The sequence below is a fragment of the Marmota flaviventris genome, chromosome 3, assembly GCF_047511675.1.
Source record: "Marmota flaviventris isolate mMarFla1 chromosome 3, mMarFla1.hap1, whole genome shotgun sequence".
Taxonomy (NCBI): Eukaryota; Metazoa; Chordata; class Mammalia; order Rodentia; family Sciuridae; genus Marmota; species Marmota flaviventris.
In genome coordinates, this window is record NC_092500.1 from 65,606,751 (window position 1) to 65,632,475 (window position 25,725).

The 25,725-nt window shown below is 39.1% G+C and overlaps 1 protein-coding gene across 3 annotated transcripts in view; it reads left to right on the plus strand.

Annotated features, from left to right (window-relative positions):
- The first annotated feature begins 8,008 nt into the window (after window positions 1-8,008).
- Tfcp2 (transcription factor CP2) overlaps window positions 8,009-25,725 on the plus strand; it is a 65,591-nt gene continuing 47,874 nt past the window's right edge. For 2 of the 3 annotated variants that reach the window (XM_027949977.3, XM_027949978.3), the window contains exon 1: window positions 8,010-8,557. In XM_027949977.3, coding sequence (XP_027805778.1) covers window positions 8,436-8,557 — 122 coding nt within the window. In that variant the 5' untranslated portion in view covers window positions 8,010-8,435. Of the gene's footprint in view, window positions 8,558-25,725 lie in introns of all 3 variants that reach the window. The other variant, XM_027949979.2, reaches the window with a different exon arrangement.

The window sequence follows — 25,725 nt, forward strand, 5'->3', positions numbered from 1 at the left end:
GAAGTTTACTTAATTCTAATTTTCTTTATAACTGTAAACGTTGGATATTGGAGAGATCTCACTTTGTCCAGAGTTGTAGACCATATCTGTTGCAGACAATTCTCCCAGTGCTGCTCTGAGTCAGGACTACCCAGTTCAGGATGAATTTTGCCTCTAGAGGGGGTAGCTATGGTACCTTGGGGGTTAGCATCTTATCCAAGCTGTGAAGTGAGTTTCCAGCCTCACTGTGACTGGACACCCCTTAAAATACAATATGTGACTTTAGGTCAGGAGAGACTAAGAGGTTGGCTTGGATGATCCCAGACTTGCTATATACACTGTCCCTAAAGATCCACAAGTCCCCGGAGTCAAATATCCTCTCCTTTCACTATTGTTATCTTTACAATGCCTGGTCTCTAGCAGCTGTCCTTCACTGTACCTCAAATGATCTACCCCAAGTGGGTGACCGCCAAGTAAGGGCACATTACTACTTCTGTTGGTCACTGGTGTAGAGCTACTCTACCTAGCTTCCTTTCCTGCCCACTACTGGTCCCTCCTAGGTTCTGCAATGCCATTGTGGCCACCCTCTTGGTAACCCTGCCAGTGAGACGAAGACAGTGTGAGTCTGCTACAACCAACCTGCCAGAGTGTGGTAGGGGTGAGGAGCGGGTGGGCAGCTTACCTGAGCCAGCTCCCCAGGAGAGAGTACGTCTTCAAAGGAGAAGCTCCACACTTCAGGCCATGGTTATAAACCTGCCTCTTTGAGATGACAAACTCACTTGGGAGGGGTATTGTGAACAAGTTTTCAGTAGGAATCATTTTCCATATGGAAATCTTTCAAGGATTCAGTGACTCAGACTACAATGAGTTAGAAAGATGCAGGTTTTCTTGCTCAAACACTTGCATTCAGAGGTGCTTTCTTTTTTTGGGAAAAAAAGTGGGTCACAGCTGGTGCCCTGGAAGTAGCATATAATATAGGGTGTGTCCATGCTGTGAATGTGCAGGAGGACACCATCTGTCCTGTGGCTTGACAGGAAAAAAATCGTGAACCACTGGTCTAAATTAGGCCTGGTCATGATTTCTTAGCCCCTCCCTTGTCTAAATCTGTCCTCCCAAGGCTGAGCGAGAACTAAATCATTTTCTCCTCTACTGGAAAGATGGGTCAGTCTTTCAGAAGAATACCGGGACCTGAATGTTTGCAGCTGAATTCTCTAGACCGGGAGTGCAGGATGTGCCTGAAATATATTCCAAGCAGAGCTCATTGGCCTATGACCTCTGTCCGTGCTCCTCCATCAGAGGATCCCCCAGGAAGCAGATGGTGCCTGGGCCATTCACCTATGAGGCAGTTTTTGTTTTTTGTTTGTTTGGGTTTTGTTTTGTTTGGTTTTGGTAGCATCATGCTCTGAAGGGTGTTAAAAATTAAGTCAGAGCTCAGTGGCTCCTTTGCTATGGAATGGCAGAAATGATTTAACTGTATAGTTTTGTTTTAAATGAAAGAAAGACCAAAAACTTTCTGTGGGCTGAATCAGCTGGGGCCTTTGACCCTGCACTAACCATGGCATTTTATCCAGGGAAAGAATTCAGTCAAATGAACTGAGGAACACACTTGAGTTTAGACTGAGAAACCGTGATGTTTTTGTCTTCTCAGAAATCCAGTCATCTTCCTGTGCCCAGATTTTCTTTCCTGCCTCTTAGGCCAGATTCTAACATTAAGGTTCTGACTGTCCCCCAGCACAGGGCAATGCCTACTGAGGGCTGGAGGGAGGGTGGGGAGGGGAGAATTGGAGAGAAACACTTGGTGTAGTTGTGTGGAATAAACAGTATTTTTTCTTTTGTACTGGTCTGCCTGTTTCTTGGTGACCTCCTAAAGTAGAAATATAAAGGAAGCAATGTCAGAGGTCAGGCAAGTGGCAGGGAGCTAGCTGTCAGCTTGCACCATTGAAAATCCCATTGCAAGAAGGTCAGAGTCAGTCCCCTCAATTCCCCCCTTACTATTTTTTTTTAAAAAAATATTTGTATTACTTATTGATGGACCTTTATTTATTTGTTTGTTTATATGTGGTACTGAGAATCGAACCCAGTGCCTCACACATGCTAGGCAAGCACTCTACCACTGAGCCACAACCCCAGCCCATCGATTTCCACTTTATTATTACTTTTTATTAGATAATCTATGATTTGTTTTGAAAATTACATTATGGTAAGGAATGTGGTAGAGCAGAGCTGCTCACATGGTGGAAAGAGAGAGAACACACTAGATTCCCAATTTAGACCCTCCTTATTGGGCTGAGGTGCTGCAGTCTGGCTGGGCCCTGGGTCTGCAGGGCCCTTTCTCCTTCTAGACTATCCTCTTGGTACCTAGAACCCAGAATTCTCTGCCAAGCCTATTTCCTGGATCTCTCTTCTCGGAGTCCCAAGAACAGCCTATGATATTGGTATGTACACTTGAGTGTCCAAGAGGCAGCTGTCTTAGTTCATTGGGGCCACTATAATGAAACACCTTGGACTGGTAGTTTATAAACAACAGAAATTTACTGCTTATGGTTATGGAGACTGGGAAGTCAAAGATCAAGGAACTGACAGAACTGGTTTTTGATGAGCGTCCTCTTCCCCATAGATGGAAGTCTTTACACTGTAACCTCACATGGTACAAAGGCAAACATGCTCCCTAAGGCCTCTTTTAAGGGCCTTGTTCTGGTCAACCCTCATGACCTAATCAGTCTTCCCAAAGGCCTCACCTCTTAATACTATCTGATTGAGAATTATGTTTCAATTTTGGAGGGACACAGATATTCAGGCCAGCAGTGACCAAGGGATAGCTGTTTGTCAGAGACTTGCATGACAGAGCTTGTATATACAGGCTGAGGTCTACATGTGTACCCAAAGCCCTTTGCCTCTCCAGTTAGAGAGAGGGGAGATAAGGCAGTCTCTAGACTGGGAGTCTGGACTGGGGAACATTCTACCATGGAACTTCAAGGAGTCCTGGACATCTAAATTCAAACCTGGCTTGAATTATGAAGGTATATTTAGAAGATATTTAGAAGGCTAGAACATTACTAGTTAGCGATTTATACAGTTCTTTATAAAAATGGGATGTATGATTAAGTGGGGCTTCATTTTTTACTCTTCCAAGGCCTGCCACCTGAGCTTACAGCTGAGAGAGCCCAGCTGTCATGAGTGTCTCTTTCTTGGCTTGTCTAACTCTGAGGACTAGGATTTAGGCCATCTCTTTCACAGTCTTCTCTTCCCCCACCTGGTATTGATGATGTCTGAGCTGCATAATCTAAGCTGGCAAGGGCAAGGCCATGACTCTGCCCAAAAAACCATTACTACACCTCAGATGAGGTGAAGAGGGATTGGTTTTAGACGACCACCACCTGGCCCCCACTCAAGTGGTAATAGATGTCTAAGACTCTGACACAAGGCTTACAAATCAGAGGCACTTTACAGAACTCTGAAATACTGGGGAAATATAACAAAAAGAAGCTAACACTAACCCCAGCATAGACCTCACATACTGGGCTGTGACTACTCAATACATAGGTCAGGGGCACATTGTAAGTGCTCAATAATTGTCAAATGGATAACTGAATGCATTTTCTACTCTTCCTTTCAAGAAAATAATGAGAGCTGAGACTTCAGGCAACAGGGACAGAGCAGGGACAGGGGATTCTGCTTACCATGCAGGGTTTGGACTGTGAACCGTGGGAGTGAATGGAATCTCACCAGATAGAGACAGTGCCAGCAGCTCCCACCAGGAGAGTCCTGGGAACTGATCTCTCTGGCTCAGACCAGTTGAGAATGGTTGCTGGCAGTTGGCCCAGGAAGGCTGTCCTAGAAGCAGGTGGGTTTGTGGAAGAACTGAAGTTCTTTTCCTCCCAGGCCTGGGAATTTCATTGTACTCTGCATGGTTATAAAGGGGGAACTGACCTTTTATAGTCTGGAGAAGATGTGGGCTGGTTTCTGAACTACAGACAGGAGAGGAGAAGAACCTGAGATTGCTTTGAACTGTGTAACTGTGAAAACTGATGATTTCATTTCCTTTCAACTAAAGGGTCTTTCAGAGAAGACAGACTCGACTTCACAGGCTCCTTGGGTGGGGTGCAGAAATACAGGAAAAGTTAAGGCTAGGTGGTCAGTCCTCAAAAAAGCTTCCTTGGTTTTAGTTTCTTCCTTTACCTGAAGGAAAATGCTCAAGGATTGACTTAGGATTTCAGCAATAATACTGATTGACCTGCAGGACCTGAGTAATTGAGTGTGAAGGGAAGGGGCGGGGGCGGGATGGAATCACAGTAGGGAAAGGAGCCTGAGTCCTCCAGCCTGATTTCTCTCAAGAGGTAGATAAGTGCTGGAGTATTCTCTTTTTGTCAACCATAATAATGGCTAAATTTTACCCATTACTACATGCTAGGCACTGTTCTAAGCACTTAACATTCATTATCTCAGTCAATTCTTACAATAATTCTACAAAGTAAGACTCTCATATTGATTTTACAGATAGGGTTTTAGATTCAAGGAAAATGAGGAATCTGCTCAAGGTTGCATTATGAGCAGCAGAGACAGGATTTGAATCCAGGTGGGCTGTCTTTAAAGTTTTGTGTTTAACCTTGTCCTATATAGACTCTGAGAGGTAGGTGGGACCTGGGGGTTGCTATCTTCCTGATCTTTGCACTAGAGTTTCCACCCACCAGGGTAGACCCTGCTGTGTCTCATCTAAATAATGTTAAGTTCCAGAACTTAATCTAGGTAAATGAACCCTTCACAATGAGACTAACTTCATCCAACGACCAAAATACTGAATTCCGAGCTCTGTACCACAGGTGCTCTGGTTAATTAGTTTCATTTATTATGTTTAATCGGAGCTATGATTTTTCATTGTAGGATGAATTTATGGGTACAAAATCTGATCTATTGATAGATGTTGCTGAATTTTTAGGGGTTGCTGCCTGTTTCCAATCCTAGAATTCCGATTCCACTCCTAATTTAGTGAGGAAGGGAAAGGAAAGGAAAAGTCATTTCTCCAGTTATAATTCCAAGGGTAAATAGTCTGTAAGGTCTTTTCTGAGGGGGAACTGGGATCAAGGGTATGTGTCTCAGGCTGATCCGCATTCCATCTGGGATGGGCCAGGGCTAAGGAATTGCCTCTTGTTTCACTTCTGTTTATTTTGGAATTAATAAATGGAAAGGTGGGCCTTTGCAAAAATCTTTATGTTGGTTCAGAATTTAGTCTTGGGGGGGTTGGGGTTGTGGGCTCAGCGGTAGAGTGCTCACCTAGCACATGCGAGGCCCTGGGTTTGATCCTCAGCACCACATAAAAATAAATAAAATAAAGGTATGGTGTCCAACTACAACTAAAAAGTAAATATTTAAAAGAGATTGAGATAATGTATATGAAAATGCTACTAAAACCTTAACATATCATGCAATGTAAATTAATGTAATTCAAATAGGATAATATTAACCCAATCTTAACAGAAAAGCAGAAATGGACTGGTGAAAGACAGGAGCTAATATTAATTGAATCATTACTTTTGGGGGGCTACTTTGGTAACTCATTTAATCCTTACAACAATTTTAGGAAGAGGTATAATTATTACTAATTTTTAGATTAAAATACCAAGGCTCAGAGATATAAAGTTATTTGCCCAAGATTATGCAGCTAGTAGTAGAGCTCTTGTTCAAACAAAGGATGATTCTATCTAATAAGTATTTTACTCTACTCTGAATTACAATTCTGGATTCAAGAAATTTTGAATCTTCAGGTCTCCATGTGATCTCCCTCTTCTGGTCTCTGAGATGAGGACCCATTCATTCCTTTACCCACAGATACATATTTTGGGATTAAATTGGCTCAAGGAAAGGAAAGTGAATTAAAGAGATATTGGATGGTCCATGAATGAAATAAGACTTGGATCTTGGGGCTTATCAAAGTACGAAGATGTGTTTAAGCCTAGAGCTCCTAGAGAGAAACCTATGGCTGAAACCAGGGGCATATCATCACCTTCATGTCAACCTCTTTCCCTTCTCTTAAGTCTCAATTCCTTTTTTAAGTCAATAAATATTTTTATTTATTTATTTTTGTTTGTTTGTTTTTTAAATTTTTTATTGTTGGTTGTTCAAAACATTACATAGTTCTTGATATATCATATTTCACACTTTGATTCAAGTGGGTTATGAACTCCCATTTTTACCCCGTATACAGATTGCAGAATCACATCAGTTACACATCCATTGATTTACATATTGCCATACTAGTGTCTAAGTATTTTTAAAAAGTCCTTCGGAGGGGATGGGGGTGTAGCTCAGTGATTAGAGCATGTGCTTAGCATGCATGAGGCCAGGGTTTGATCCATAGCAAGCCCCCTCTCCCCTGCCAAAAAAAAGTCCTATTCTATGCAGGAACTATAGTAGGAGATATTTAGAGTACAAGTCTGAACAAAACCTATTCTCTATTCTTAAGATCACTTCTAGTGGGAGAGGCGGATATATAAAAATATTATAATTAAAATGATTGTTTAAAAAAGTAACAGAATACAACAATGAACTAATACCTTTACATATGGGGGCGGGGGGGGAAATGCCAGTCTTTAGAACTGGATCTCAAATTAGCATTCTAATTTAGATGTGGCCAATTTAAACCCTTTAACTATTCTCATTATTGGTGAAATCTAAAGGTAAATATAATATTTACCTTTAGAAATCAGGAGCTATGGCACATACCTGTAATCGTAGTGATCTGGGAGGCTGAGGCAGGAGGATCTCAAGTTCAAAGCCAGCCTCAGCAATTTAGTGAGGCCCTAAGCAACTTAACTAGATCACGTCTCAAAATAAGAAGAGTTGGTCTGGTGATATGGCTCAGTGGTCAAGTGCCCCTGGGTTCAATCCCCAGTACCAAAAAAATTATATATATATATATATATATATATATATATATATATATATATATATATATATATATATATATATATATATAATATATTCATAAATATAATTAGAAACATAAATACATACATATATATAATTCTAATTACAAGATTTGTCTTGAGGACTACCAATAATGTAATAATGTTCCTAGCATATAGATGATGCTTAATAAAAAGTGACCATTGTTGTTCCTTGATCCTCAAAAGAGAAAGAGGGAGAAGGCATGGTTACCTTTATTTACAATCCAGGAAGCTAAATCTCCTCCATAGACTGACTATTCGGAAGACATTAAACTAGTAAGAGAAGACACCAGCCCAAAATTTATCTTCAAATCTTTTAAATCCTAACATTTCTCCACCACAACCTTTTAAAAAACAATACTTTTGCCCATTTCGTACAGTTCAAATGCATCAGGAAGAAGGCGGAAGATGTGATGCGTATCAAGGGAAATGCAGTTTAAGAGGGTCTTGGCCTCCGCAGAGAGGAGAGTTTAAAGAGCTGGGAGGATAAATAGAAGCAAACGCGCGCACACAGGGAACTTTTGAGAAACAGAGTCTCGCTGGGAGTTGGAGACGGTTTAGAAAAGGCTAGAAGGAGGGCTTCCGCTAAGACTTAGGCGCAATTTGGTAGGCAGAAGACATCAGAACTCCAAAGTCCCCAGACACGTCTTAAATCCAGACACTCAACTCAAGCCAAGTCCTTTCAGAGACCGCCCAACCCATCTCCCGGGGCGGGGCGGGGGGAGTGCAGATAGCCTATCATCGCTGCGAGGCCAACGAGGTGTCTTCTTCATTGGCGAGTGGCAGGGTGACGTCATGCTCGCCGGGCTGGCGGAGGAAGAGGGTGCCATGATTGGTTGGCGCTGGGGCGGCGGGTGGTGGAGGGGCCTGGCGAGTCTGGGTTTCAAGCCTGTGCTGGACTTACTTCTTCCATGTTTCCAGGCCGTAGGGGGCTGCAGAGGGCGGGGAGTAGGTTCAGCAGAAACCTGGATTTGATTCTAAGAGCCGTGGGGTTGAGAAAGGTTGACCGGAAGTGATCTTGGTACTGACCGGAAGCGAGGCCTGGAGGGGAAAGAGAGCGGGTCCCCGGAGGGAGGGAGGGGGTTTCCAGCAGAAGGGGGCGGGGGAAAAGGTGCAGAAGCGGCGTAAGAGCGTGGTGCATGTTGCCAGTCGCTGCTACTGGTCTGTGTGGAAGGCAGTGAGCGACCGCCAGCGAGCTCCAGAGGCTAGTCCAAGGAGTGGGAGTGGAGGAGTCCAGGGCTGTCTATGGGAAGTCTGAAATAGTTGAGCAAAGGGAGCCTTACACTCCTGAGAACGGGGCGGGAGGGATTTTGGAAGCCGCGGTGGCCAAGAGCGAGTAGCTAAGGGTACGGGAGATTAGTTGTGCAGCCACTGCTGCTCACGCTTGGGGGTGGATGGTGGGCAGTGTGTGTGATTTTGGAGTTTTCTACTGTCTTAACCCCTGTGGGGTAGAGTTACGCTCCGCGCATTTGTAAAAGAAACGGTGTCACCTGGGGCACGGAAGGAACCAGGATGGCTTGGGCTCTGAAGCTGCCTCTGGCCGATGAAGTGATTGAATCCGGGCTGGTGCAGGACTTTGATGCTAGCCTGTCCGGGATCGGTCAGGAACTGGGTGCTGGTGCCTATAGCATGAGGTGAGTGAGATTTTCCTGGACCCTACCTTTTGAATAACAAAGGCAGGATAGGGAGTAAGAAAGGCGGGGCTGGGCCATAGAGTTTAAAAAGCTGTCTGCCGTGGGGGAAAAGGGACTTTTAAAAAAATTGTTTTGAGTTGTGATTGTTGTGGAAGAAATGGAAGAAGAGATCGTAGGCAGTATGAAGTCTGCATAGGCAGTAGGAGAAGGAAGAATGACCCCTGATTAGCTATTAAATGCGCGTTGAGAGGTCGTTGTGCCAATGTGGGAGACTTGGCGACCAATGGTATATATGTATATATGGATAGGTCTGGATTTGTGTGAAATAAGGGTTACGGTGAGCCTGTGAGGGATGGCTAAGGAGTTAGGGATTTGGGAGCTGGGGTTTAATGATGAATTTTGATTGACTGCTTGTTGGAAAATAGCTGTAATCTATCACTAACCTCCTCAAACGACTTTCTTTACTTTGAGGGTTTCTGTCTTTCAAAACAAGCTGCAAAATGAAAAAGTTGCAAAAAGAACTTATGGATGGTTCTGGACCTGCATGTATCAAACTAATTGTTAATAATAGATTCAAAGCCTTTGATAGCAGGGGTTGCTTCCTATGTAACCTGTTCTCATGCATTGGCTACTACATTTCCCCATATGGTTTCTTTATAAGTGTGAAAAGAATCGTGTGGAAATGCTGAAATAGCTGTATCTTAGAGTTATATGGAATATAATTGGATTTTCTAGAGCATTATTTGATACTTTAGAACTGAACATTTCATTGGTTTTATGAGTTTAGAGGGAAAAGTTGCTTTTTATAGGTAAGATGGACAAATGTTTTATTCTGGTAGTGAGATCCTTTGAGAGTTATGTAAAGTTCCTTTCTTTATCTCTGCTAGTTCAAAGTGACTTTCCACAACTGAAGTAAATTATGAGTTAGAACTTAATATTTCACCATCTTCAGGAATCTTTGCTCACAAAATAATAGTCTGTCTTTATATGAATATGTTAGTGATTTTTCAGGGATTTAAGTTTTGTTATACAATGCTATTAGTCTTGAAAAAGTTATCTTTAGTTTTAACTTTAGCCTGTCCTGGTTTAGGTGATTTTGATTACAAAAATAGAAATTAACTTGGTCTGACAGCAAGTGCCCTGAATTTGCACATCAGTATAGATATAATATTTGACAGTTATTGCTGTTTATATAAAGGTTACCACAGCAGAAAGGTTAATTATGTTTCGATTACCAAAGTTTAGAATGGATATAATTAAATATAACTGTACTGTGTGTACTACTACTACATGCTGTGCATGACATGTGATCTTATTTTTAAAAATATTTTTAGTTGATTTTTATTAACTTATTTATTTATCTAACTTGTTATATAAGATATCAGAATGTGATTCAGTTCATATTACACATATAGAGCACAATTTTTCATGTCTCTGATTGAACCACGAGTCACACCATTCGTGTCTTCGTACATATACTTAGGGGAATGATGTCCATCTCATTCCACCATTTTTCCTACCCTGATACCCCCTTCCTTTCATTCCCTCCCCTTTGCCTTATCTAAAGTTGGTCTATTCCTCCCATGCTTCCCCCCACCATCCTATTTATGAATCAGCATTCTTGTATCAGAGAAAACATTCGGTATTTGGTATTTTGGAATTGGCTTATTTCACTTAGCATTATATTTGTTCTCTATCTCCATCCATTTACCTGCAAATGCCATGATTTTATTCTCTTTTAATGCTGAGTAATTGGGCTGGGGTTGTGGCTCAGTGGTAGAGTGCTTGCCTGGCATGTGTGAGGCACTGGGTTCAATCCTTAGCACCACATAAAAATAAATAAATAAATAAAATCAACAACTAAAAAAATATTTTAAAAAATATGCTAAGTAATATTCCATTGTGTATATATACTACAATTTCTTTATGTCTACTGAAGGACATCTAGGTTGGTTTCATTGTGAATTGTGCTGCTATAAACATTTATGTGGCTGTGTCCCTGTAGTATGCTGTTTTTAAGTCCTTTGGGTGTAAACCGAGGAGTGGGATAGCTGGGTCAAATGGTGGTTTCATTCCTGGTTTTCCAAGGAATCTCCATACTGTTTTCCTTATTGGCTGCACCAATTTGCAGTCCCACCAGCAGTGTATGAGTGTGCCTTTTCCCCCACATCCTCACCAACACTTATTGTTGTTTGTATTCTTAATAGCTGCCATTCTGACTGGAGTGAGATGAAATCTTAGAGTACTCTTGATTTGCCTTTCTCTAATTGCTAGAGATGTTGAACATTTTTTCATATATTTGTTGAATAATTTGTATATCATCTTCTGAGAGGTATCTGTTCAGTTAAAAAAGCCTACATATATTTTTATTTATTTATATTCAGTCCCTCACACATGCTAGGCAAGTGCTCTACCACTGAGCTACAACCCCAGCTCGTGACCTTACATTTAAGAGTGCTTTCCAAATCATCCTATGTGTGGTCTTCACAGTTAGTAGGATGATTTGCACAATTACATATTAAGAACTTTTTTCCAACATCAACTGCCTTCCAAACTATTTTCAAACATCACTTTATTTTTCTTAAGAGTACAGCATACCAGAGTTTTAAGTAATTTATTCTTTGCTTTACTCACCTTTTTCTTTTTCATGTATTATGTACTTGTCATTATTCTCTTGACTCTTACATGTATTCAGTATTTTGCATTAATTTGTTAGATATTGATTCTCAAATTTTAGTATTCATAAGTTATCTGTTGTTCTTATTATAATAAAGTCTTCCTGAACCTTATTAAAGAAAATGTTCTCTTTGACAAGAAATTTTTTTTGTTTTAGTTACATGACAGTAGAATGCACTTTAACACATATACATAAATGGAGTATAGCTTCTCATTCTTCTGGTTGTACATGATGTAGAATCAATGTCAGATTCTTTTTTTTTTTTTTTTTTTGGTGGGGGGGGGGTACTGGGGATTGAACTACAGGGCACTCAACTATTGAGCCACATCCCCAGCACTTTTTTGAATTTTATTTAGAGATAGAGCCTCACTGAGTTACTTAGTGCCTCGCTTTTGCTGAGGCTGGCTTTGAACTTGTGGTTTTTTTTTATTTTTTTTTTATTATTAGTTGTTCAAAACATTACTGGCTTTGAACTTGTGATCCTCCTGCCTCAGCCTCCCAAGCTGCTGGGATTACAGGTGTATGCCATGGCACCCCATGGTCTGGCTTCAGATTCATTTTGTTATCTTTCCTACCCCCATGCCCCCTCCCTTCCCTTCATTCCCTTCTGCCTAATCCAAAGTAACTCTGTTCTTCCCTAGCCCTACTCCCCTTTATTGTGAATTAGCATCCACATATCAGAGAAAACAATTAGCCTTTGGTTTTGGGGATTGGCTTATTTCACTTAGCACGATATTCTCTAGTTCTGTTCATTTACTGGTACATGCCATTATTTCATTCTTCTTTAAGGCTGAGTTCTATTCCATTGTGTATATATACTACATTTTCTTTATCCATTCATCTGTTGAAGGACACCTAGGTTGGTTCCATAGTTTAGCTAATTGTGAGTTGAGCTGTTATAACATTGATGTGGCTGCGTCACTGTAGTATGCTGATTTTAAGTCCTTTGGGTATATACTGAGGAGTGGGATAGCTGGGTCAAATGGTGGTTCCATTCCAAGTTTTCTGAGAAATTTCCATATTGCTTTCCATAATGGTTGCACCAATTTGTGGTCCCACCAGCAATGTATGAATGTACCGTTTCCCCCCATCCTTGCCAACATTTATTGTTGCTTATATTTGTGAAAATTGCCATGCTAACTGGAGTGACATGAAATCTTAGAGTAGTTTTGGTTTGCATTTCTCTAACTGCAGAGATGTTGAACATTTTTTTCATATACTTGTTGATTGATTGTATTTTTCTGTGAAATAAATGTTCAGTTCCTTAGCCCATTTATTGATTGGGTTATTTGGGGTTTTTTGTTTGTTTTGTTTTGTTTGGTGTGGTGGTGTTTTTTTTGAGTTCTGTATGTATCCTGGAGATTAATGCTCTGTCTGAGGTATGTATGGTAAAGATTTTCTCCCATTCTGTTGGCTCTCTCTTAACATTATTGTTTCCTTTGCTGAGAGAAAGCTTTTTAGTTTGAATCCATCCCATTTATTGATTCTTGATTTTACTTCTTGTGCTTTAGGAGTTTTGTTAATAAGTCAGATCCTAAGCTGATGTGATGAAGATTTAGGCCTACTTTTTCTTCTTATTAGGCGCAGGGTCTCTGTTCTGGTGTCCAAGTTTTTGATCCACTTTGAATTGAGTTTTGTTCATGGTGAGAGATAGGGGTTTAATTTCATTTTGTTATATATGGATTTCCAATTTTTCCAGCACCATTTGTTGAATAGATCATCTTTTCTCCAGTGAATGTTTTTGGCGTCTTTGTCTAGTATGAGATAACTGTATTTATGTGGGTTTGTCTCTGTGTCTTCTATTCCGTACCATTGGTTTTCACATCTATTTTGGTGCCAATACCATGCCATTTTTGTTACTATGGCTCTGTAGTATAGTTTAAGGTCTGGTATTGTGATGATTCCTGCTTCACTCTTCTTGTTAAGGATTGCTTTGGCTATTCTGGGTCTCTTCTTCTTTTTTTTTTTTTTTTCAATAACTACATTTAGTAATTAACATGAAATTGGCATTTTATTGTTTAATTTTTTATAATGTACACAATACCTTTCATTTATTTATTTATTTTAAAATATTTTTATTTTTTTAGTTGTAGTTGGACACAATACCTTTATTTTATTTATTTATTTTTATGTGGTGCTGAAGATTGAACTCAGGGTCTTGCACGTGCTAGACGAGTGCTCTACTGCTGAGCCACAACCCCAGCTCAATACCTTTTATTTTTATATATTCATTTTTATGTGGTGCCGAGGATCAAACCCAGTGTACTAGGCAAGCGTTCTGCCACTGAGCCTCAGCCCCAGCCCCTGGGCCTCTTATTTTTCTAAATGAATTTTGTGATTGCTTTTTCTAGTTCTATGAAGAATGTCATCGGGATTTTAATAGGAATTGCATTAAATCAGTTTTTGGTAGTATGGCTGTTTTGACAATATTAATTCTGCCAATTTAGGAGCATGGGTGGTGTTTCCATCTTCTGCAGTTTTCTTCAATTTCTTTCTTTAGTGTTCTGTAATTTTCATCGTAGAGGTCTTTCACCTCTTTTATTAGATTGATTCCCAAGGTATTTTTTTTTTTTTTTTTGAGGTTATTGTGAATGGAGTAGTTTTTCTAATTTCTCTCTCAGTAGATTCATCACTGATATAGGAATGAATTTGATTCATTCATATTGATTTTATATCCTGCTAGTTTACTTAATTCATTTATTAATTCTAGAAGTTTTCTGATGGAATTTTTTGGATCTTCTAAATACAGAATCATGTCACTGGCAAATAGTGATAGTTTGAGTTCTTCTTTTCTTATTCATATCCCTTTAATTTTGTTCTCCTGTCTAATTGCTCTTCCTAAAATTTGAAGGGTGATGTTGAGTAGAAGTGGTGAAAGAGGACATTTTAAAATATTTATTTATCTATTTTGTATTGGGGATTGAACTCAAGGGCACTTTACCACTGAGCCACATCCCTAGCCTTTTTTGGATTTTATTTAGAGACAGGGTCTCACTGAGTTGCTTAGCACCTCACTTTTGCTTTTGCTGTCTTTGAACTCTCGATCCTCCTGTGGGCAAGTGCACCTGGCTCCAGCCCTTTTTATTTTTCATTTTGAGATGAGAATCTTGCTAAATTGCTGAGGGTCTTGTTAAGTTGCTGAGGCTGGCCTCAAACCTGTGATCCTCCTGCCTCAGCTCTGGGATCACTGGGTTTATAGGCATGTATATCCATGCTTGGCGTGGCAAGCAATTTATTATATAAAATATATTCCTTAATGTATTTGTTTTACTCTAGTTTGCTTATTTTCTGCTGTATCTTATAGTGGGTTCTTCAGATTTATTGCTTTGTATCTGAGATTTCTGTTTTTGATTCTTGATCTTTTATTGAATGAATTTTGAATTTTGTGATTGCTTTTTCTAGTTGATCTGCTATTGTATTTCTAATGTTCTTTTTGTAAGTGGTCCTTTTATATTTTTCTTACCTTTTCCTTACATTTTTATGCATGGTGAAAAACTTTATAATAAAACTAAAGGAGATTCTTTGAGAACATGTTGAGTGAAAGGAGCCAGTTACAAAAAACCATATAACATATTCTTTCATTTCTGTGACATGTCAAGAATAGGAAAATCTGTTTAGAAAGAAAGTAGATTAGTGGTTGACTAGAACTGCAGGGGAGAAGGGAATTGGGAATGATTGCTGATTGATGTGAAATTTCTTAGAGGTGTGATAAAAATTATTCTAAAATTAGTGGTGAAGATTGCACAACTCATTGAGCACAGTGGCACACATCTGTAATCCCAGCATCTTGGGAGCTGAGGCAGGAGGATCGTGAGTTCAAAGCCAGCCTCTGCATCGAAGCCCTAAGCAACTTATCGAAGCCCTAAGCAACTCAGCAAGACCCTGTCTCTAAATAAAAAAAATTAAATGGACTGGGGATGTGACTCAGTAGTTAAGCACCTCTGGGTTCAATCCTCAGTACCAATAAGAAAAAAAAAAAAAAAAGATTGTACAACTCTATGACTACATTAAAGACAATTGAATTATATACTTTATTTTAATTTAATTTATTATTATTATTATTTTTTGTATTGTGGACTGAACCCAGGGGTGCTGTACCACCAAACTACAACCCCAGCCCTTTTTATTTTTTGAGGCAGGATCTTAAGTTGCTGAGGCTGGTCTCATTTTTGTGATCCTCCTGTTTCAGTGTCTAGAGTATCTGGGATTACAGGCATAAACCATCTTGCCCAAATAATTTCTTTCTTTATTATTATTATTGTTAATTTTATTCATTTGTTTTTTGGTACCAGGGACTGAACCCAGGGGCGCTTTGCCATTAAGCCACATCCCCAGGCCTTTTTATTTTTCATTTTGACAACAGGGTCTCACTAGGTTATTTTGACAACAGGGTCTCACTAGTTTGCTTACAGCCTTGCTAAATTCCTGAAGTTTTTTCTTTGACTTAGCATAATGTTTTCAGGATTCATCCAGAGGTTCAGGTTTGAACCTCTGATCCTACTGCCTCAGCCTCCTGAGCTGCTGGGATTACAGGCATGCACCACCATAATTGGCTGTTTAATACTTATTTTTTTGATGTGGGACTAGGGAGTAAACTGAGGGGTACTGTACCATAAAGCTACGTCTCTAGCCCTTTTTATTTTTAATTTGGAAACAGGGTCTCACTAAATTGCTGAGACTGACGTTGAACTTGCAGTACTGCCTCAGCCTCTCAGATCATTGGGATTACAGGTGTGCACACTATACGCAGCTTGAATTGTATACTTTGAATGAGTGAGTTCTATGGTATGTGAATTGTATGTCAGTAGAGCTGTTGTAAAAGAGTCTTAAGAGATTAAATTTTGTGTTTAAAAATTTTTTCCTTTTTTTAAAGTTCAGGTGAAATTAAAGTAACAGAAAATTCACCAAACTAAATGAACAAGTTAGTGCTATTTAGTATGATGAAAATGTTGTGCAATCACCACCTTGATTTAGTTCTAAAACATTTTTATCACCATAAAAGCAAACTTTATGCCCTTTAAGCAGTTGCTCTGCATCTCCTCTCCCCTGTTCCCCTGGTAACCACCAGTCTTTGTTCTATTTCCATGGATTTACTATTTTGAATATTTCATATAAATAGAATCATATGGTATGTTACCTTTTGTGTCTGGCTTCTTTGACTTAGCATAATGTTTTCAGGATTCATCCATGTTGTAGTGTTGTCACTACTTCAGTATTTCATTCCTTTTCATTGCAGAATGATATACCATTATTTGGGTATAACACAATTTCCATATCTGTGCATCTATTGATAGACATTAGAGTTGTTTCTACCTTTTGATGATTATGAATAATGATGATATGGCCTTATGTTTTATGGTAGTCACTGTAACAAATAGCCTGAGGTGATTGATTTTGGCTTACAGTTTTGAAAGTTTTGGTCCATGATCAAATGGCCCCATTGCTTTTGGGCCCAAGGTGAGGCAACACATCAAGGCCAGGCTTATTTTGCCATGAAAGAGAGAGAGAGGAAGGGACTGGGGACCCACTATCCCCTTTAAAGGCATGCTTCCAGTGACCTTCCACTAAGTCCCACCTCTTACTCCCAATAGTGCCAAACTGGGGACTAAGCCTTTAACACATGAGGGTATTCCCAATCCAAATTAAAACATGTTTATGAAAGAGAAGACCACAAAATAATTGTAAATGTTTATACACAAGTTTCTGTCTGGAGTTATGTTTTCATTTCTCTTGGGTATATATCTAGAATTGGAAATACTGGATCATATGGTAATTTTATGTTTAACTTTCTTTTTTTTTTTGTATCGGGGGTTGAACCCAGGAGCATTTACCATTGAGCAAACTTCCCAGCTCCCACTGTTTAAAAAAATTTTTATTAGTTATTGATGGACCATTATTTATTTATTTGTTTATATGTGGTGCTGAGAATCAAACCCAGTGCCTCACACATGCTAGGCAGGCGCTTTCCACTGAGCCACAGCCCCAGCCCTCCCCAGCCCCTTTTTTATTTTTTAGTTTGAAACAGTCTCACTAAGTTGCTTAGGGCTTTTTAAGTTGCTGAGGCTGGCTTTGAACTTCAGTCCTCCTGTTTTAGCCTCCTGAGTTGCTGGTATTACAGGCATGTGCTACTGGCGCCTGGCCTGTGTTTAACTTTTTGAAAAATCACTCAAATGTTTTATATAGAAGCTGAACCATTTTACATAATGTGCAATGTTCTTTAGGATTTTTATTTCTTCACATCTTTATCAACACTTATTATTTTTCACTAAAATTTTTATTAAAACTATCTTAAGCAGTGTTAAGTAGTATCTTATTTTTTAAAAATATTTTTTAGTTGTAGCTATCAATACCTTTATTTATTTATTTGTATGTGGTGCTGAGGATTGAACCCAGGGCCTTGCACATGCTAGGCGAGCGCTCTACCACTGAGCCACAACCCCAGTCCTCTTATTGTGGTTTTGATTTGCATTTTTTTAATATATATTTTTTTAGTTGTAGGTGAACACAATACCTTTATTTTTATGTGGTGCTGAGGATTGAACCCAGTGCCTCTCGAGTGCTAGGCAACCGCTCTACCACTGAGCCACAACCCACTCAGCCCTTGATTTGCATTTTTAAAAAATAATTCTTGCGGTAGGGATATAGCTCAGTTGGTAGAGTACTTGCTTCACATGCACAAGGCCCTGGGTTCAATCCCCAGCACCCCCCCCCCACACACACATACACACACAAATAATAATTCTTATTTTTTGTGGTGCTGGAGATTGAACCCAGGTGCTCATGCATGCCAGGTAAGCACTCTTATCACCAGCCCTTTTTATTTTCTTTTGAGACAGGGTCTCAAAATAAGTTGCCCAGGCAGGCATTGAATTTGTAATCCTCCTGCCTCACCCTTCTGAATAGTTGGAATTACTAGACTGGGCCACTGGGCACAGCTTTGATTTGCATTTTCTTAATGACCAATGATGTTGAATATCTTTTCATGTGCCTGTTAAACATTTGTATATATCATGTGGAAAAGAATCTGTTCAAGTCCTTTGCCCAGTTTTTAATGGAGTTATCAGTCTTTTTTTTTTTTTCTCCTTCTGGTGCTGGGGATCAAATCTAGGGCTTTGTGCATGGTAAACATATGCTCTACCACTGAATTATGCTTCAGTCTGGGTTGTGCTTATGCTGGTGAGTTGTTAGAGTTCTTATGCATTCTGGCTATTAGACCCTTATCAGATGTATGATTTGCTATTATTTTCTCCCTTCCTAGTTGTCTTGCACATTCTTGGAAATGTCATTTGATGAAAAAGTGTTTAGTTTTTGGTTTGGGCGGGGAGTGGTTTGGAGTGAATCCAGGGGCTCATGTACAGTAGGCAAATGCTCTACCACTGAGCTACCTCCCCAGCCCTACCCTAGCCTTTTTATATTTTGAAACAGAGTCTTACTAAATTGCCATACTCACCTTAAACTAATGATCCTCCTGCCTCTACCTCCCAAGTACCTGGGATTATAGATGAGCACCAGCCAAAAGTGTTTAGTTTTTATGAAGTCTATTTTATCTAATTTTTCTTCTGTTGCTCGTGCTTTTGGTATATTAGGCTAATGCTGGCCTCATAGAATATTAGAAAGTTTTCCCTCTCTTCTGTTTTTGTATTTTGTTTTTGTGGCTTGTCAGTCTCTACCACTGAGTTATACCCCTAGCCCTTTTTTGAAATTTTTATTTTGATACAGGGTCTCACCAAATTGCTGAAGCCGACTTCAAACTTACAATCCTCCTGCTTCAGCCTCCTCATTCACTAGAATTACAGATGTGAATCACCATGGTCGGCCTCTTTTCTGTTTTATGGAAGTAGAATTGGTATTAATTCTTTCATATTTTTGCAGTACAGGGGATTGAGTAGAATTGGTATTAATTCTTTCATATTTTTGCAGAACAGGGGATTGAGTCCAGGGGTGCTCTAACACTGAACTACATCCTCAGCCCTTTTTTACTTTTTATTTTGAAACAAAGTTTCACTAAATTGTCTATGCTGACTTGGGATCCTCCAGCTTGGGCTTCCTGAGTCACTGGGGTTACTACAGGCATGTGCTACTATGTCTAGCTGCAGCTTCTCAGCAGTCAAAAGAAGCAATCAAAACACATAACCTTTGTTCAGTCTTCATTTAAAAATCAAACAAAAAGCCCCAAAACATATAATCTTGATTTTGGAGGAGAAGACCTCTGTTGTCCACCCAAGAACCACCAGCAAGCTGCAGCAGGAACTTGGACCACTTTCCTCAGAGCTCCCTGCCATGGGGCTAGGAGCTGGAAGATGAGAGAAGTTATGCCAAATGCTGAAATTCACTAAAACTTAGTAGCCTTTTTCTTTTCTTTTTTCAGTTGTTGAAGGACCTTTATTTTATTTATTTATATGTGGTGCTGAGAATTGAACCAGTGCCTCACGTGCTAGGCAAGCGCTCTACCACTGAGCCATAACCCCAGCCAGCAGCCTTTTTCTTTATCAGGCATTTTCTTAGATGCTGCAGATGTGTGTTTAGATCTAAATAATTGTTTCAAGCAGTTCTTGTCATCTCAGTAGTTGTTTTGGTTATAGGACAAATTTTTACTCCATCATCTTCTATGATCTCTGCAACTAATTTTTAGTGTCTTTTAACTAGTTGATCCCTGCTTTCAACTCAGCATACACACACACACTCCCCACCAATCCTATTTTATCTCTTATACATAAACTTTTGTAAATGCCTGTACATTTTGTTCATTTAAAAAATAATTTTGACGGGGCTGGGATTGTGGCTCAGCGGTAGAGCGCTCGCCTAGCATGCACGGGGCCCTGGGTTCAATCCTCAGCATCACATAAAAAATAAATGAATGGTATAAAAAAAATAAAAACATCATTAAGAAAACTTTAAAAAATGTCTAGAAATAATAAAAAATAAATAAAAAAATAATTTTGAGGATGGGGATGTTGCTCATTGGTAGTGCATGTGCTTAGCATGTGCAAGATTTTGGTTCAATCTCCAGTACCAAAATATTATTATTAATAATGATAATAAATATTATGATTTCAGAAAGAAATTTGGGAAGATGGTAAATAGGAAACACCAGCAATCTGTCTCCCCACCTAGACAGTATTTGCCTTGGGAGAATCTGTATTATGCAATTATTTGAAGTCTTGTAACTGTCAATAGAATTAACCACTGTTTACCGAACAATTCGGTAATTTCGGTGTTTCTGCTCTAAGTACAGTAGCAGCTATCCATCCCGCTCCCCTCAGCAGTGCATGTATTCCTGCACAGCTTATACATAGCTTTCAGGACTAAGGGCAGGCCAAAAGAGCCCTGTCTTCCAAGTATCAGGGAATTAGTGCTCTGGTCATGACTTCTGCTTCTGATCGCAGTGCACAGAGGTAGTGGCCATTACTGTTGTCTTTCTCCCTCCTTCTCTTGCAAGCTCCCCATTAGCAATGTCTGGGGAATTTAAAGGACTGGTACTTTATTTCCACCCACTTCATTATTTTCGGTTTTGTATTTTATCTCCCCAGGGGTGGGGATTGTACCCAAGGCTGCTAATACATGCTAGACATGTATTCTACAACTGAGCTACACCCCTAGCCCAATTTTTCCTTATGCTCTTGTATTTACCATCCCCCCCTTTTTTTTCCTTTTTGTGGTTCTGGAGATTGAACCCAGGACCTCACACATACTAGGCAAGCAATCCACGATTGAGTTATATCCCCAGCTGCATCCCATTTTATTTTCTCTTTTTCCTCATTGAGAGCCAGACATAGAAGACCATGATACAACCAAATATGTGGGAGAAATTAAGAAGTTGTTTTGTGTGTCCAGGAGAAGTCACAGGCTCAGAAAAGACCTGAAAAGATCTTAAGTTTACACTTCAGGCTGATCCTCGATATAGAGACATCCTTCTGCAATCAAAACAGGAGCAAAAAACAAAAATAGCAAACCCCAAGGAAGGGGAAGAATTTAACTTACAGAGTTATCACATTATTAGATTCAAATATCCAATTTTGAACAAAATAATCACAAGGCATATGAAAAACAGAAAAGTATGATCCATTCAGAGGGAGTACCTAGAAAAAAGAGAGAAAAATGGGCAAAGAGAATATTTGAGGAAATAGTAGCCAAAACTGTCCAAATTTGCCAGATGCGGTGGCCACTACTGTAATCCCAGCGGCTCAGGAGGCTGAGGTAGGAGGATCTCAAATTCAAAGCCAGCCTCTGCAAAATCAAGGCCCTAAGCAACTCAATGAGACACAGTCTCTAAATAAAATACAAAAAAGGGTTGGAGATGTGGTTCAGTGGTTGAGTGCCCCTGGGTTTAATCCCTGGTACCAAAACAAAACAAAACAAAAAAGCCTGGTCCAAATGTGTTGAATGATATGAATATAAATGAGGTTTACTGAACTCTAACAAGGATGAACTGAAAAAAGACTCACACTGAGGCATGTTACTATTGAAAAACTTTTTTTTGTTTGTTTGTTTGTTTTGTGGTATTGGGATTAAGCCCAAGGGCACTCTACCACAAAGCTATATCCCCAGTCTCTGATATAATTCCTTGAGTTGAGTTTTGTGCATGGTGAGAGATGAGGTTTAATTTCATTTTGCTACATATGAATTTTTGGTTTTCCCAGTACGAGTTGTTGAAGAGGCTATCCTTTCTCCAATGTATGTTTTTAGTGCCTTTGTCTAGTATGAGATAACTGTATTCATGTGGGTTGATCTTTGTGTCTTCTATTCTGTACCATTACTCTACATGTCTATTTTGGAGCCAATACCATGCTGTTTTATTTACTATTGCTCTGTAGTATAGTTTAAGGTCCAGTATAGTGATGCCTCCTGCTTCACTTTTTTTTTTTTGTGCTAAGGATCGCTTTGGCTTATTCTGGGTCTCTTATTTTTCAAATGAATTTCATGATTACTTTTTCGATGTCTATGAAGAATGTCATTGAGATTTTGACAGTATTAACTCTGCCTATCCAAGAGCATGGGAGATCTTTCCATCTTCTAAGGTATTCTTTAATTTCCTTCTTTAGTGTTGTGTAGTTTTCATTGTAGAGGTCTTTCACCTCTTTTGTTAGATTGATTCCCAAGTATTTTATATTTTGGAGGTTATTTTGAATGGGGTAGTTTTCCTAATTTCTCTTTCAGTGAATTCATCACTTATGTATAGAAATGCATTTGATTTATGGGTATTGATTTTATATCCTTCTACTTTGCTGAATTCATTTATTAGTTCTAGAAGTTTTCTGGTGGAATTTTTTGGATCTTCAAAATATAGAATCATGTCATTGGCAAATAGTGATAGTTTGAGTTCTTCTTTTCCTACATGTAGCTCTTTAATTTCTTTGTGTGTCTGATTGCTCTGGCTAGAATTTCAAGGACTATGTTGAATAGAAGTGAAAGAAAGCATCCCTGTCTTGTTCCAGTTTTTAGGGGGAATGCTTCCAATTTTTCTCTATTTAGAATGATGTTGGCCTTGGGCTTAGCATAGATAACTTTTACAGTGTTGAGGTGTGGTTCTACTATTCTTAGTTTTTCTAGTGTTTTGAACATGAAGAGGTGCTGTATTTTATTGAATGCTTTTTCAGCATCTATTGAGATAATCATGATTCTTGTCTTAAAGTCTGTTGATGTGATGTATTACATTTATTGATTTCTGTATGTTGAATGAAACTTGCATCCCTGGAATGAACCCCACTTGATCATGGTACACTTTTTAATAGGTTTTTGTATGCAGTTTTCCAGGATTTTATTGAGAATTTTTGCGTCTGTGTTCATCAGGGATATTGGTCTGAAGTTTTCTTTCCTTGTGTCTTTGTCTGGTTTTGGTATCAGAGTGATGCTAGCCTCATAGAATTAGTTTGGAAGGGTTCCCTCCTTTTCTATTTCATGGAGTACTTTGAAGAGTATTGGTATTAGTTCTTTTAGGAAGGTCTTATAGAACTCGGCTGAGAATCTGTCTGGTCCTGGGCTTTTCTTGGTTGATAAGCTTTTGATGGCATCTTCTAGTTCCTTGTTTGAAATTGAACAGTTTAGATTGTGTGTGTCTTCCTGATTCAGTCTGAGTAGGTCATATGTCTCTAGAAATTTGTCGATGTCTTCAATATTTTCTATTTTATTGGAGTATAAATTTTCAAAATAGTTTCTGATTATCTTCTGTATTTCAATAATGTTCATTGTGATATTTTCTTTTTCATTATGAATTTTAGTAATTTGAGTTTTTCTCTCTCCTTCTTTTCATTAGCATGGTTAAGGGTTTTCAATTTTATTTATTTTTTCAAAGAACTAACTTTTCATTTTGTCAATTTTCTTTTGTTTCAGTTTCATTGATTTCAGCTCTGATTTTAATTATTTCTTGTCTTCTACTACTTTTGTGTTGATTTGTTCTTTTTTTCTAGGCCTTTGAGATGTAATGTTAGGTCATTTATTTGTTGACTTTTGCCGCAGTCTGGCTGGGCACAAAATCATGAGCCACTCAAGCAGGAATAAACTTTATTTCCAAAACTCCCACGAATGCCACGCATGCGGCCTTTTTTTCAGGACACACTACACCAACAGGAAATCCCTCCTCCGGAATTCCCTCCTACCGCACTTCCCCAACCAATGGGAACTCTCCGGGAGTCCCACGAGAGCTCCAAAGTAGCAGGCCAAGGCGAGGCGGACAGCAGGGGTCTAATCTCCAATTGAATGCACATCTTAACATAATCATTATCATCTCAATGGCTTGCTGGCATCACCTTTCAACCAAAAATGCCATGCATCATTCCTACTTGGCTATGGCTCTCAGCATCTCCCCCCTTCTGTTTAATTAAACAACAAGCCATGTGGCTTAGAGACCGTGCCTGTTAGGTTGTCCAATTCAACATATGGTCCTTACCCGTCATCGGATGAGCTGACCCCTAGGCGTTAGCCTCCTGTCTTAGGTTGATACCACTGCAATTGGATCATACCTGTTACTGACTACTGGTCCAGCATACAGCCATACTTGTGGATAGGCCTTTGCACCAGTGTGTGGGGGGGTGAGGTTCTTTGCCTCACCTCTGTTGGCCCCCAAATTTTAGACCATCACTAGTAGAAGGGAGGAGGATACAGAAATGCCACGACACCAAGCGAATTGACGGCTCCTTTGGAAAAATTGTATCACCGGTGACACCATCTGCAAAGATATGCCAGCACTACCACAATTCGCTGCATCAACGGATAGTTCACAATGCATACAAGTGATACATAGTCCAGGCAAGTTCTGCAAGCAGTTCAAAGCAGAGGAATCTATCAATATGTCCATTTCCTCCCAAAGTAAATCAACTCCTTGATTGAGCATTACTTGTTGAGTTATTATTCATTGATGCATCAGTGTATACAGTTTACTGTGATAGCTATCAAAGAAACTGTAGTTTGGTTTTATCTTTGTCTTCACCGGCACTGGGATGAAGATAGGAATTCTGGCAATGATGGCTAAAAAAAAAATATGTAACATTCCAACAGGTACTAAGAAAACAATTTTCTGAACAATTTACATTATCCTGAACAGAATTATTAAATATAATGAAAAGGAAAGGTGAAAGTAAACAAACAGATCTGTTAACCTTCTTATTTGTACACATATTAAAAGAATCCTCAACAGCTGTTTACCCAATTTAAATTAAACCATTAAAATCACGTGAATAAAAAAAATTCGGATCCATTTTTTCATGAGCGTTCCTCATATATGATATATGGACATACGCACACACAGACATACAACACAAGACACAAGTGTGCACACAAATATACAACACATAAGACAATAGTAAAGGCCTTGTAGCTTTACACAGGTAAAATCTCCATTGCAATGTTTAAAAACTCCACAGTCAAAAAATAAAACTGATCAGAAAAACATTAACCTAGGTCTGTATGAGCTCAAAAAATAAAATAGAACTTTATGATGTGGAAAAATGCAATAATAAAATAGATATTGAAAAAAGCATCCTGGTTAATCACTGTTGCAGATGTAAGAATAGCCAAGCTGGAGCTCTGGATATCAGCTATTATGGATTTGAGTCAAATCATCATCTTTTTGGTCTGTAGAAATCACTTTGGTTAGTCTCTCTGGAATCCAAATCGGCTGCTGTTCTCCCTGTGGAAACACACAAACAGAACCCCAACTCCAGACAATCACTGGGTCAGGACCTTTCCATTGTCCTGTTAGAATATCCTTCCAAAGTACCTTAGGCTTATGTACATTTTTTGGATACATATGCCTTTCCACAGCACTAAGCCCTGATGAATCCAAATTTAAAAAGTTTAGAGTAAAAAGGGTTATTTTAAGTTTATCTTTGGGGAATATATACCCCTTTCCAATTCCCTCTTTTTGCTTTAATAAGTACATTTTAATAGTTTGATGAGCTTTTTCAACTATGCCTTGTCCCTGTGGATTGTATGGGATTCCTGTTATGTGAGTAATGCCAAATGATGAACAAAATTGTTTAAAAGAGGTAGAAGT